Source organism: Epinephelus lanceolatus, chromosome 2 (genome assembly GCF_041903045.1).
Source record: "Epinephelus lanceolatus isolate andai-2023 chromosome 2, ASM4190304v1, whole genome shotgun sequence".
In the NCBI taxonomy this organism is placed as follows: Eukaryota; Metazoa; Chordata; class Actinopteri; order Perciformes; family Serranidae; genus Epinephelus; species Epinephelus lanceolatus.
This window is the reverse complement of record NC_135735.1, coordinates 21286448-21300933: the sequence shown is the minus strand read 5'-3', so window position 1 is coordinate 21300933 and position 14486 is coordinate 21286448. Positions and strand designations below refer to the sequence as shown.

General features: G+C 41.6%; 1 protein-coding gene across 1 annotated transcript in view; it reads right to left on the bottom strand.

The window, feature by feature from the left end:
* Positions 1 to 14486, bottom strand: part of mettl15 (methyltransferase 15, mitochondrial 12S rRNA N4-cytidine) — a 71418-nt gene that overhangs the window by 30644 nt on the left and 26288 nt on the right. Inside the window, exon 3 of the mRNA XM_033625124.2 lies at positions 938 to 1074. Coding sequence (XP_033481015.2) covers positions 938 to 1074 — 137 coding nt within the window. The remainder of the gene's footprint in view (positions 1 to 937; positions 1075 to 14486) is intronic.

Sequence of the window (14486 nt, the reverse complement as noted above, 5' to 3'; positions counted from 1 at the left end):
GGTTATACTTTAAGACATGGGAGTACAGAGGAGAGAGAAAATCCTCTAACCCTGTTGTGTGGATGTACTGCGTAGGCTGCCAGGGTCTTTTACTCAGGCTCCCAATAATATTGGTTAATTGCTAGATTTCTCTAGCTTCTCTCAACTTGCATCACGAGTAGGCGTGGAAGAGTTTACAGCAGGGGTATATTGCTGCTGACAGAATACAGTGTTCTCATTCTCTCTCTCTCTTAATTGTCATTCCCTGCTCACAGGCACATTTCACTGGCAGATTCCCTTGAGAGAGGTTTCCCCAGAATCTACGTAAAAGGATTCCTTCCCACGCCATGGTCTTAGGAACATCTCATTTTCATCCTCCCGCGCCTTGCTCATGCACACACACACACTCCCTCTCACCCTGGCATTGTGTCCTCGTGTCTCCCTGTTCTCTCACTCTCATGTTTTCATTTTCTTTTTTCTCTCTCTCTCTCTCTCTACACTTTTTAACTTCTCTGGGCTTCTCTCTACCCCCCCTCCTCATATCTTATAGATCCTCCGTGGGAGGCAGCATCTCCTTCACACTGCAGGCGTGGGCCCTTACTCTGACAAATGACATGCCGGGCCCACCAGCTTTGCGTGGGGGGAGAAAAGCTTTAAGTTAAGAAGGAGGAATGGATTTGATTGGATGTTGAAACTCAGGGGCTGTATCTTGGCGAGCAGTATTTGATCGGGCTCAGGCGAGAAGTGAGAAATACAGGGAGAGCGGCGATACTATATCACACCTACAGTATGTTTTAAGAAATAATGACCACAAACCAAACACTACTCAAAATGGTCAAGCTGTCAGCTGCGACAATAAAAATTTATGGTAAATTTATAAACATGTGTCTAGACGGCTTACAACATAAGCTCTTCCTTGTGTTTTGGTCTCATTGATGTTTTTCAGTAAATCACTTACAAGTGTTCCTTGGCTAAGAGCTGGGCCAGAGAAATGGCAGCAGGATCTCGGTCTAGAGCCAGGACTGTGACTTCAGGAACCATATTCAGCATCGCTTTGGTATGACCACCACCTCCAAATGTCATGTCCAGGACCACCTACATGTGAAAAAACAAGAAAACAACACATTCTCCTCACACCAGGACTCCATATACACAATTAATCATCATCTTGACGTCACAATGTTCATTCTTCATTTAAGTGTTTGATTCACAGGAACACAAGTGTTACCTTATATCTGATTTTTCTGAATCCTTTTTATCTCAGGGTACTTAAAGGGACAGTTCATCCCAAAATCAAAAATATGTATTTTTCCTTTTACCTGTAATGACATTTATCAATCAAGACTTTTTTGGTTTGAGTTGCTAAGGAGATATCGGCCAAAGAGATATAATATATAATGACACAATGGAACTAGATGGCACTCGGCTTGTCATGCTCCAGCCCAAAAAAGATCAAACTGAAAAACTCAACAGCAATGTGTCTTTCCAGGAATCAAGAAGAGACTCTGTTTTTTCTAACAAACTACACCAGCTAACAGTATTAATGCGCAGAGGGAAGTGTGCATCTTCTCATGCCCGAAAGGCTCATGCTCATGACAGCGTGGGACGTAAACATTAATGGTGTCCTCCTCGGCTGAGCTGTAACGCTAGTTAGCTCAATGGTGATGGCTGAGCTAGCAGTAAATGCACACTTCCTTCTGCGGGGTAATACAATTGACGTTTCACTAAGCCCCGCACCTTTGTGATGGTCCGACAAGCTGTCAGAGTAAGCATGAACCCACACTGTAACGAACTGTGTCTGTGTTTGAAGGATATATCCAGGATGTCAAACTGAATCAGCAGCAACAACAGGTTAAAAAGACAAAGATAGTTAGAAGCTAAAGCCGAACTATAGGCTACAGATCACAGTGTAAAAGTGAACCACCACATCACTGCTGATCACCACAGAAGACAATGAATATGTAATATTGAACCAGCTGTGTGGCATCGCAGTGTATGCAGATGTACGTGTTTGGCTTCGCCCCCGTGTTGCTGCCAGCACCTGGACCTCCGATGCCGTACAAGCAGGGATCTCCTCCGTGGGAAGTCAAACAACGTTCATATGCGCACACTGTGATGCCACACAGCTGGTTGAATATCAGCAAAGTTTCCCTGCTTCCCTTCACTGGTTCCTGTACAGCAGGGTCGGTCTTTTTCCAACCTCTCCAGGTTCGAGTATCATTAATACACGATGTGCCCCAGGCACAACATTTAGCTCCAAATCCACAAAACCAGCCTGAAAATGAAGGAAATCTGAAACTACTGCTGTGTTGTTGTGGGACCCTGGTCTGAGCTGGCCTGATACTACGTTATGATTGGCCAGTCTATGTCTGGAGAGGGACTTAGCAAAGGGACAGTTTGTGGGGGTAGTTCAGCTAAAAGAAAATAGTCCCTGAATGAAACTGCTCACAACAAGGTCTGTGGATTATCTTGAGTAACCGGGTCATGATTTCTGGAAAGAGATTTGGGGGTTTTTCAGATGTAATTTTTGGGGCTGTGAGCACCACAAGCCAAGTGCCATCCAGGTCCATTATATATAGTGAGCACAGACGTCTCTATGGCTGATATCTCCAACACTCAGCAACTCACACCAAAACAATCTAGACTAAAAAATAGCACTATTGGTTAGAGGGAAAAAATATTTTTTGGATTGTGGGTTGTACTGTCCCTTTAATGTCAACATCAACACTGAAATTATTTCAAACAGACAGGCCTGTAAGTTTAAAGGCTGACTTCCTCAATATATATATAGAGATCGATAAAGAAGGTTGTCTTTGTACTTAAAATACAGAAGTATGATGCTCAAAAATCAAGTATAAATCATTATCATTGTAAATTTCCTCCCAGTTATATTTATTGGACTTGTTTATTGTTTCCAAGTTAAAACTATGACATTCATGTCTGGGCTCATAACAAAATAGATTTTCAGGTTCCAGTGCAACAAAAAAAATTTCAATCAACATATGTTATTGCAATATTCTGTTTAATAGTTACACATCCTGTATGAGAGGCAAACATTAAGGTTAATAATCCTCTAAAATGTCTTTTTATGTTGTTATTTTGTTCTGCCGTTTGACAGATTAAACATTTATTGTGGGAACAGCTCATCCGACAGACAAAAACCCAGTGACACAAGCGGAACATGACAGGGCCAGCATTTATTTAATCGTTACTGAAATTAGCTATAATGTCTTCCAAGTTCTGGTAAATGTCGATTTTATTTCCCTTGTTTTATTCTGAAGTCCCACAGCAGTGTTTCTGCAGGCCAACTAAACCATTATTTATTCTCCCCTTCAGTAACCAAACAAAACAAAACAAATCAGCGGTGAGTATTTCCTTTCACATCCCTTCCTGTTCGACTAAATCTCTCCTGCTTATGAAAACTCAGGGATTCTCTTTTTAGTGATCGTGGTTAATAACGGAAATGCAACCGTACAATGTGATGAATCAATCGATCACCTGCAGAGCTGAATCAGACAGATCCTGATGGATCTCATGCCGTGATCAATTAAGTTGTGAATTCATGGTCTGAACTTGCCTGGGAACCAGATGGATCTGGGAGCTTGTGGTTTATTTGCTCTGGCAGATAGGTCTGGTCCTCCCCAGCCTGGTCAGGCCAGTGGCCTCAGATGTGCCTGGCCAATCACAACCGTTTAATACGTAGTGTGTTTGAGACGAAGACCATAGAGCAGTTAGGGCATTTTCGATGCAGCTGATGTGGAACTTTCTGTTGATGCTGCTATCACAACAGTACTAAACGAACTGGGAGGTATATTTTCGCTAACTGTACTTTCAACAGGATTTAGCAAAAGATTAATAGACCAACTCCTCTACCTCCACTTTCTGCAAGCTGAGATGAGCATCCAAGTCCCCCCCTACTGTGCTATGATCTGCACCAAGCAGACCTGGTTACTGGTTTCCTAGTGTGAAGACACATGTTGATAACTTGTTGATAAAGCCTCCTGGGTATTAAGAATGACCTGAGAGGTTCCAGACTTGTACGTATTTGTGATTTGATCTGGTGATGTCAGGCTAGGTCTAAAAAGTTAGCTCATTCAACTTTAGTTATGGTGCTCTCTATTTCAACTGCAGTGGTGAACCATCATGGTGCAGGAAACCTGTAAACACACTGTACACTAACTGTCAACTCTTACACTTTCTACAGCTTTCAGGGTTTGTCACATGCTCTCATGCTATTTAGAAAAAAGACTAAACACAAGTCCTTGATAAAAAATATTGCTAGCTAGACATTTTTATACCTTAGCAGGTGTTTCAGAATGATAGAAAATTGAATGTCTTTGTCTTTCTTAGAACTTTTAAACGGATACAAAGATTACCCATATGCAATATTATTGGTATTAAATTACTACTCTATGGGAACAGGTCTCATCACTATATTTGGTTTTACTGACCCAAATGTAGCAGAGGAAGAGGAAGTTTGTTTTTTCCAACCTTAGTGAGAATATTCAATTAATTCAATACATAAAGTGTAGAAGAAGTGGTTCCACCTGTTAATTCAGTTTAGTAGAAAATACTGTACGTGTGACCCAGGTTATTTGCTGGACCTAAACACCTCCCATGCAGACTATCCAAAGCTGTTACATTTACCAAAGTTCCCTTAACGTCTCATATGCAGACTTCTGTTACTGTAAGTGACAGAAAGCTCAACAATTCAGCCCGTAATGACAATGTAACACACTGTTTCACAATCAAAGAATACATTAAAAATCCAGCACACTCATATAAGAACAGAGCACTAACAGAACAATAGGTATTGTTTTAATTTATGAACAATCCTCTGACAAAATCAGCAGAGGGAGGCTCGTAGAAACAGCTGCTGCGGCACGTCCTGTGTGACGCATGCACCAGCTATGTCCTCTAATGTTATCCCCACGTGGGGCAGACTTCAATGGAGAGAATAGATTTATTCCAACTAAAGAGAAATGATTAAGCATTTACATGGTTATCAGGCACTAAAATTTTCCTACTGAACATATTATCAAAGGTTCACACCACCAATCCTACTGAACTTTCCTTTGGGGCCAGTCTCTTCTGATTCAGATGGTTACATGAGGCATTGTTATTCTGAATGGGCTATTATTCTGATTATTAGTGAAACAATAGGGTCCATGTAAACACACCTAATGTGGCTAGGGATGCACGATTCATATCGGACACCCGATACAATGTGTGGCAGTACATGTGCTTTTAAACTTGGTTTGTGAGCTGCCAATAAACACAGAGAAGAACAGCAACAAATGCAGCTCGCTGTCAAGAGGGCAAAACATGTCACGGTGTGGACGTCTTTCAAAGTTCCAGAGGAAGACAACAGGATTGTGCTGAGGGTCTCATCTTTAACCGCTCGACACAGGTTAGACAAAGCTGCTAATTAGCAGCAGCGGCTAACATCCAACACCAAGCTTTTAAAAAAGGCTCGACTCTGTTGTTAAACTTATTTATAACCACTAGCCATGTGATGCTATAGTTGGCAGTTATTTGTGTTGTCACCTCTCTGGCTGTGTGTGAAATGCTTGTTTGTCTGAGTTGAGTGTTAATGTGTGAGGTGAAACAATAGCGCATCTCTGTACTGTTTTAGCCTGGAAATCCAGACCCAAATCTAGAAAGATTTAGGGTCTGGCTATGAGTAATGAAAATAGCCCGACTCGAGGGGCAGCACCAAGCATGCATTTGAAAATATCACTGCACGCAATTGGATAACACTACGACCAATCAGAACAACACACGGGGTGACGTATCCAGAGCTTAGCTACCAGCGGAGCTAACTGGTGGAATCTGGTCAAAACAGCAAAAACGTCCTTCTTGCAAAGGAAAGACTCGAGCGCCGTCTTCTGTTCCTCTTTTAGAGAAAAAGCCAAGTCTAACTCCTTCATTGTAGCGGCCAAAGCCGTTTCAAACAACTGGTGTTCATCCGTAGCCATCTTGCAATGTTTACTGACTGATTCCGGACTCGGTCGTCGCAGCGCTGTCATCATCTGTTTAGCTCGCCTCTGGCCCGCCTATATCAGATACACCGATGTGATTGGTGCAGCTCAGCTACACGGGCATGGGTAATGAGCATCATTACTGATTGCCAGAGTGACTCGCTGAGCAAATTCAAATTGTGCTCTCGTGAGAACTCTGGATTTCCAGGGTAGTACTGCCTGGTAGTTGTAGGCTAGTCTGTTGTGGGATGGTGAGACGGCATCTGGGTGGGTAAAAATGCAGCGTGACAATATAAACATTTCATACACCAGATGTAACGTGGACCTGCCGATGTTCATATGAGTCAGTTGTCGCTGTTTGTCTCTGTTAGTAGAGACTCAACTCTGCAGGGCAGTTTATACACTTCACTGATACACCAGAGATCTACGAAGGAATACTGGGCTTCATAATCTCCCTCTCTCTTACCGTTAACTATGAATTTGATACTGATTAAAAGTACTTTTACTTTAACATCCTTATATTTATTATGTTCATCTGTAGTGTAAGGTTGTAAGGGGGCAGGGGCGCTGAAGGTAGACCTAATGTTGGCAAGTATCAAGAGTCGGAACTATTCTTTGTTTCCGTTGTCTTAGCAATAGTAATGTCAGGTTGATTTGGTTAGGTCAGAGCTATGGAATATTAAATCATCCATATTTTCTCACTAAATCTTAGCCAATTCTTATGCTCAGCTGTACATAATAAAACAAACAAAATAAAAAATGTGAAATTATCGGTTATCATATCGGTTATCAGCCATGAGAAGCAGGTATTTATCGGTTATCGGTATCGGTTGAAAAAATTATTAAATATAAAATAAAATAATTTGTAGGGGGGAAAAACATCTGTGGTCCATTTGAAAGTTTTAATTTTTTTCTAAGACAGAAATTAAATCTGTTAATAATAAAAAATGAATTCAAAAAATGTTCAATGTTAGTGCTGCTGAGGAGTATTAAAACCATTTGGTTCCTCCTGAAAACAATTTGTTAATTTATCCTAACAAAAAACAAATGTAAAAACGCCACTGGATGTCTGCTGAAGTAACTTTTAGGGTTCAAAAGAAAGACAATCACTCTGTAGGTAATAAGGTTGAAAATCAGCAAAGGATGCCTCAACCTTACACTATATAACATGCACTTTAATGAATTCACATCTTTAAAACTGTGTGAATAGCTACTTCAGAATATTCTTGCATTTGCATGTCAGTGAGTTACAGGCATGTATTAATTGTTAAACACTATTTATTAATCAGATCATGAGAGGGAGGGAGTGAGTGAGTGGGAAAATGCTTTATCAAGGAAATGTCCAATACCTGCCAACCACTCTGCCACCGCAGCTTTGCTGTTAGTCAGGTAGCTGTAAACTCAGCTGTATCCAACATCTCCAACCCAGACATATTTCCTTATACATTTCCTGACTGCCACTGCTACAAAAAAAGAAAGAAGTCTCAGCCGTGCACTGACTGAACAGTCTGAGATTGTTTGAATAATTGGTTGGATTACTTTTTATTTTTCAAATTCCTGCTCTGTGATTTATTATAATGTCAGCAATTGGTAGGGAACAGATGTAAAATGACAGAAAAGGAAATGCCAGCTATTCCCCACAAAAACATTAAACATGTCGATCGATAGTGACGTTGAAGGTGGGGTGTGTGCGTGCATGTGTGAGGGAAGAAGTGATCAATGGCGGTTCCCTCTCCTTTCCAGCGCACAGCAGCAGATGGGGAGGGGGTGTGGGCTAGTGGGATGAGTCACACGCATAATGAACTTGCCTGTTGTGCTATTCAATACAAAAAAAGGAAAACGAAAACAGAAACACAAACAGCAAAGTAGGCTGGGTTTTATCGAAACAGTCGACACAATGGTCCTCCACTGGAGTGTGCAGCACTTGTCACAACAATGTTTTGTCACATCTTGAGGAAGCTGTGGCCGAAAGAACAAAAGGTAAAGCCTGTTTGTTTCACCGGTGCAAATGACAGAACACACTGCCAACTGATGCTCAATATTCTTCAAGGTGGCTGGTTGGAAATATAAATACTGTACGTTCATTCACATTTGTACCACTGCTGCAGTGTGCAGCAGGTTCAACACAAGTTTCACCCCTCACTCACACACACACATACACACTCCAAATAAGCTAAAAAATTAAGTGCGTGCAACCAAACATGGAGAATTGGATGTTTACAAGGTCATTTATAAGGTAAATTGAAAATCTACTTCCCTCACCCTGAGGGAAAACAAGCTTCTTCAAAAAGCCCCGAATGCTGTTGTGAAAATCCTCCCTTTTTTCCAAAAAGCCTGCAGCTTCTGCCACCAGATGGACAAAACAACTTCTTGAAAAGATTTGGTGATAATGGGCTTGGCATTTGCGATGATGATTGACACCAAACTTGGGGAGTGAGTCATTCCCATTGATATTTCATACAGAGGGGTGACAGCGAGCCTCTCACCTACACCAGGGCTTCCCGGAGAAAGCAGCCGACTGGAATCGAGCCAGAGTACAAACGCGGGTCATCTCAGTCTCCAAACGCAGAGATGATACTTAAAATAAAAGTAATTACTGTAGTCTGTGTTTTGTGCTCTGTTTGGGGTGTGTAATATCTGCCTTTCCCAGCAGAGGGAATAGGAGAGTTAGGAGTGGTCCGAGTGGTGCAGTCCAACAGTGAAGCTGCAAGGTGCTATAATGCAGGACACTTCAGCAGTCACCCCACAGCATTCTTAATGAGAGCTTTTCATCCCAAAAAGAAAAGGTAAACATATTATAGACACTCATTTAGTATGTTAACCCCAAAAAACAGGTAAGAGCATCTCTTTAGAGAGATTTACAAACATATAAGACGTGGGGAAAAGTGTGATTTTTGCATTAATGACAATTTGCGAACAGCTCAGTAAATAATATCCTGGCTATGTGGAAAAAAGGGGCCTCATCTCCAGTCTTCTTATGGTTGAATTCATTAGGAAAAGGGGAACAGGAACCTGAGAGAAGGCTGAGTACTCACCTAAATCCTACTTGTGACTCCCCAGCCCAGGTCAGTTACAGTGGGGGATCTAAAATGTCATTGAGGGGAGTTTTTACAGATCTTGTTACACTAACACACAGACCATTAGTGAGACAGATACACAGGTACAGGATCGCTTTTCTTGTCGCGTCCGTTGCCATGGCAAGAGTGGAGGTAACCGGTTTGCATTTCTCTCTCTGTCACACAAAGTTCATGGCGAGATACAAGTGCAGACAAATTTTTAGTTTGCGCCGCGAGAGCTCGGTGTGAGCGGATGAAAGTGGAGGTTATGATTAGGGGAATGATGATGGTTTTAGCGACTGCAGAGAGGGGTGAAGTGTCGACATGCGTGGCTGTTGCCATTGTGCACTTGACGCCGAACATAAATCTCACACTTAAAACTGTCGCCGTGCTTAAGCTATATTTTTTTACAATGAAATAACTTTTAAACTCCCCTATGACTGTTTTAGTATTGTCTGTTTTTCTTCATCCTACCTCCACATGTTGAACTTGTCTTTGAAGGGGTGTAAATAACTTCTCCCTCTCTCTGCTTAATTTTAAAGGCTTGTGATAGGTGTGTGTCATAGTCTAAGGTGAAGGTGGGGGTGGGGAGCACAAACAGATGGCCAGTGAGAGCAGACAAACTCAAAAGGCATGAAAGCTTCCCGCAATTACTCTGTCAAGAGATTATTTTGATGGTGATCAGTGATGTCTGAGATACACGCGACCTTTTTGCCTCTCCTGTCTGAATTCAAAGTGTGCTGCTACCTGTGCGTCTCAGAGTCAATAAGAGAGAGTGAATGAGTGAGTGAGTGAACAAGTGATACACAAAAATATTGACAAAACTCTTCGCCCGAGGGCTGCTTCCAAATGCCTCTGTGTATGTTAAGATAATCTCTCTTTTGTCGGAGGAATGCTGCAGAGTTACGACAAATACCTTCATTCCTCATCTATTCACTGCTGTTTGCACTCTTTTGGCTCGAGTTTAAATAAAAGGCACTTGAGGAGGTATTTGAGCTGGTTAAGACAAGAAATGTCTATATGTGGAGGAAAAAAAATGCTCATTTGCCTCCAAAAACACCCACTGAACACTGAAGTTTGTAGGTCACACGGAGAAAGCAGAATCGACAAGGCCAGCCTTTTTCAGAGTTGTCAGTATATGTGCAAGAGGCTTAAAAAATATTTTAGCACTACTTTTTTGAAGTGTCCCCTGCTGCGTATGCTAATTAGAAACAGAAATTAATTATGGGAATTTCGTGAAGGGCCCAGCTGTTACAGAACTTTGTCAGAGCTCACAGAACGATCATTAAGTCATGATGTTATTCCAGTGGTATGAGCTTAAATTCTTTGCTCATCCTGTGCACCAATAAGGAAATAAGGACAGTTCTTGTGTGGGGCTTGGGTTTAGTATTTGGGGAGATATGGTATTGCTTTAGTTTTATTTAGAGATATGCAAAGCTTGTGGCTATGAGTCCCTTAATCCTGTTTGTCCAACTCTTCAGTCCACAGGTTAGTGTCATTAAAAGATTATTACCAGGAAATTTGGCTCTAATATACATGGCCCCAAAAGGATAACCTCTAATTTGGTGAACGTTATCATGCTTAATTGTAGGTGACATATGATTAACTGTGTGCTGGGGCGAAAATAAGTGAGTCTAAAAATCTAAGGAGATGGTAAACATGAATATGAGAGTAAAATCATTGTAAGCCTGGAGGGAATTGTTTGCTTGTGTGTGTGTGTTTCTGTCTGTCCGCAGCTAATCTCACAAACTACTGGACCAATCAGCCTCATATTTTTGTGTGCACGTGTACGACTGTATGCCCAAGGACCTCTTGAGGTCGATTCACAATTCCCAAAAACTTGTTTTGTTGACTTTTTATAAAGTCATACGTGCTGACTCCTCACTCTTCTTAACTGGCTGGTAGGGGCCACAAGTTTTCCAGAAATTGGCTCAGCTGTTGCAGGCCACATTATTATAATTAAAGTATTCCAGACATCCCTTTCTCCAGCAACACTTTCCAGCTCCTCCTGAGATAAATTCCATAATCAGTATTAATGATCCACCAAAGTTAGGTACAATACAAGATGAATAAATCCCCTTTTTTTGTTATCTTCGCTGCCATTTTGACTGTAAGGGAGCCTGGAGGCACAATTCCACCAGCCTTGTATCCCCTTTTATTATTTTACGTACATATGAGCTCTATGCGCTCCAGCTGTGACCTGATTTTGTTCCGTCCATCGCATGGCGTCCTACCACAACAGGGGCATTTGAGAGGCGGAGCATTTTGCCTTCCAGAGTTGGTTGATTTGGTCATTTTCCCTTGATATTTATCATTCTATCACCAAATAAAGAGACTATGTGATTAACTGGGATTGTGTTTATTGTTTTTATCGCCCACTATGTTGTGCTGTAGGCTATGCACAAAGTTAATACTGCTAAAAGTCCAGTTAATGATATGGATCAAAGATTTGTGGTTGTATTTTTGTCATTAAAAATACATTCATCCTTATAATTATATCTATATTTCACCACGACTCAGTCAAAATTAGAAGAGGCGTGTAATTTTATTAGCTTCTGGGACGCTTAAGAGTGTGCTGCCGTGCGTCTGCTGGATACAAGAATCTTCTAGAGCAGCCACGATCAGCTCAGGGAGCACATGGCTGCCTGGCAGAGATCTGCACTGAGCACACTTTTCTAGTTTATGTGTTTGAAATTTGATTCAATTTGTCACACTTGTTGCATCTGGACTCTACAGACATGGATTCTCCTCCTGGCCCTAAAGAAACTATCTGCTGCTTTTAAAGACATTGACAGGAGATGACTTGATTAAATGCTACAAAAGCCTGACTTATGTTGACCTGTGAATAATGTATTTATTCTACTTTTATGTCTTGTTTTTATCTCAGTGCAGCCACTTCTTTCACATTGCACCCAAATCGCTGAAGTCAAGTTGAACCAATTGACAATGGACCAAATGCACAACATTCATGTCTATTGTATTTTTAATGAGATTCAAGGACAAATAATTTATATTTTCACTTGTTTTTATTTGTCAGTGTCTGTCTTGCACTATGTCTGCATTATATCTGTTGACTTTTTTTTTAAGCAGGCTGGGTCCTACTGTTTGTTTTGCTGGAAAGTCTCACACACCTACCAACATGTGCACACAGGTAGGGCGAGTCTGACAAAGGTTAACACTGCTGGGGATCAAACGAAAATCTAAAGAAGGCATGATGCTACACACAGGGCTACTATGTAAATCCTACTGACATGTTCACACACATTTCTGAGAAGTTCACCCTTAGCTACAGTTGCAACTAATGACTCATTCAACGATTCATTATCCCCAGATGATACCAGACCCAACGGGATGTCTTCAATCGTTTCTGTGGTCCTGACAATTAAACAAAAGTATTCCACTTGGAATTAAATGCCACTGTTGAAAGCAATAAAACAATTCCCATTTGAGAGCATGATGATTATTCAATTATCACAGCTTTCACCATTAGATTTTTGATTAGTCAGCGCCGATCTTGAGCCAATCGATCATAAAACACTGCTGACATGATTTTGTAAAGGAAGCAACAGCGAGCTGCAACTGCAAGTCAGGCATCTTCCCCTGAGGAAGACGCTTGACTGGGAAAGAGAGCGGCTGAAGAGCCATAGACTAACAGAGACTGGTGTAAATGTGTATTGTATACTGCACAGCCATATCCACAGAGACACAGACAGAAATGGGACTGTGTAGCTTTCAATGGCAGCCATGGACAGTGAAATTGAGGATGACTGAGTAATACCAAACATTAAAGTAAACAGCTGCTACATGTTGGACTTTCTTCACTGAGCCTACTTGACGAAGTCACTGACGAAAATACTGACGAAGCGTTCTTGATTATTTAACCAGTGCTTTGTCTTTTTAACTGGAGACATCCCTTTTTTGGATTGGCTGCGACATAGGACATAGGCCATTGGTCTACAGAAGTGTGTGCTCTCAGTGTAGTATGAGGCAGAGGACATACTGGAAAACTATCTAAACAATTTCAGGAAGCTGGCTAGTCTGTTTGTCACAGAGTCTCCCAACACCATATATAGCAAATTTCAGGCACAATCTGGGCTGTTATGAAACACATAGGCATGGTTAAGTGTCTTCATGTCCCCCCTGGTGTCACCTTGCTTTAAGCTCAGGAAAGATTCATATAGGTTCACAGAGCCGTGGACATGAAGCAGCTTATTAACTGTATCTGTGGAGAAGCAAGTAAATCAATAGTGTTGATCAAATGTATGACATTTGCCACGATAAAATATTGTTTAGATCTACCTAAGCTGCACAACTCGGTGACATGAAATATCACTACGGTCAGTGAAAACTGCTTTATTACACTTCCTACTAGGTTATAAGAAAAGTCACTTCACAGACACACATTAGTTAACACCAGAGCAACACACAATGTCTTTTGAATTAGATTTGTCTGTTCAGTATAACAGTGGTGCAGTGGTTAGCACTGTCGCCTCACAGCAAGAGAGTTCCTGCTTTGAACCTGGGGTGGTCTGCATGTTCTCCCCGTGTCAGTGCGGGTTTTCTCCGGGTACTCCAGCTTCCTCCCACAGTCCAAAGACATGCAGGTTAACTGGTGACTCTAAATTGCCCGTAGGTGTGAATGTGAGTGTGAATGGTTGTCTGTCTCTATGTGTCAGCCCTGTGATAGTCTGGCGACCTGTTCAGGGTGTACCCTGCCTCTCGCCCAATGTCAGCTGGGATAGGCGCCAGCACACCCACGACCCATAACAAGATAAGTGGTTACAGAAATTAATGAATGTTCAGGACAATAATTTGTCTATTTTTTCTTTTTTTTTTTTTGCAGTGTTTGAGAGTTTGAATGGGGTTCAGCAGGATGTTCAGGGTGACAGCGATGTTTACGTAATATAGTAAACAAGCCGAGTTAGCCCTCTGAGCTTATGCATGCTAACAACAGTAACGATGGATCAGACAACATTTTTTGCCGACACTAGATAGAAGCCGCCTCTGTTTCAGTCAGACTCAGCTTGCCTCTGTAGCCGCAGCTGCCTGTACTGGAGAGCAGTGTGAAAGCGAGGGGCCGCTCTACATTTAGGGACCAAAACATCCACAGAAGTACACGGCACACTGACTGACAAAACAAACCAAAAAACAGACTGTTCAACTTGAGAGAATCTCTGTTGACTGAGGAGTCTCCAACTGATTACAGCCAGAATACACAATAACATGTCCTGCTTAGACAATTAAAAAACCCACAGCTATCCAAGCTAGTCCCTGGTTTGCCATGCAATACATAGGTAATGCCCCTTCAATATGATAACGTCAACAACATGCTTGACTTACAAAATCTCTCCACTTACTTTAACAGGTCGTAAATGTGTACCTGAGCATGAATGCGCTACACGATTTGCTGGTCTCTACATCAGGAAAAAGAACCAGAGGATGAAACTGAATTAAATTTGACAAAATAGCA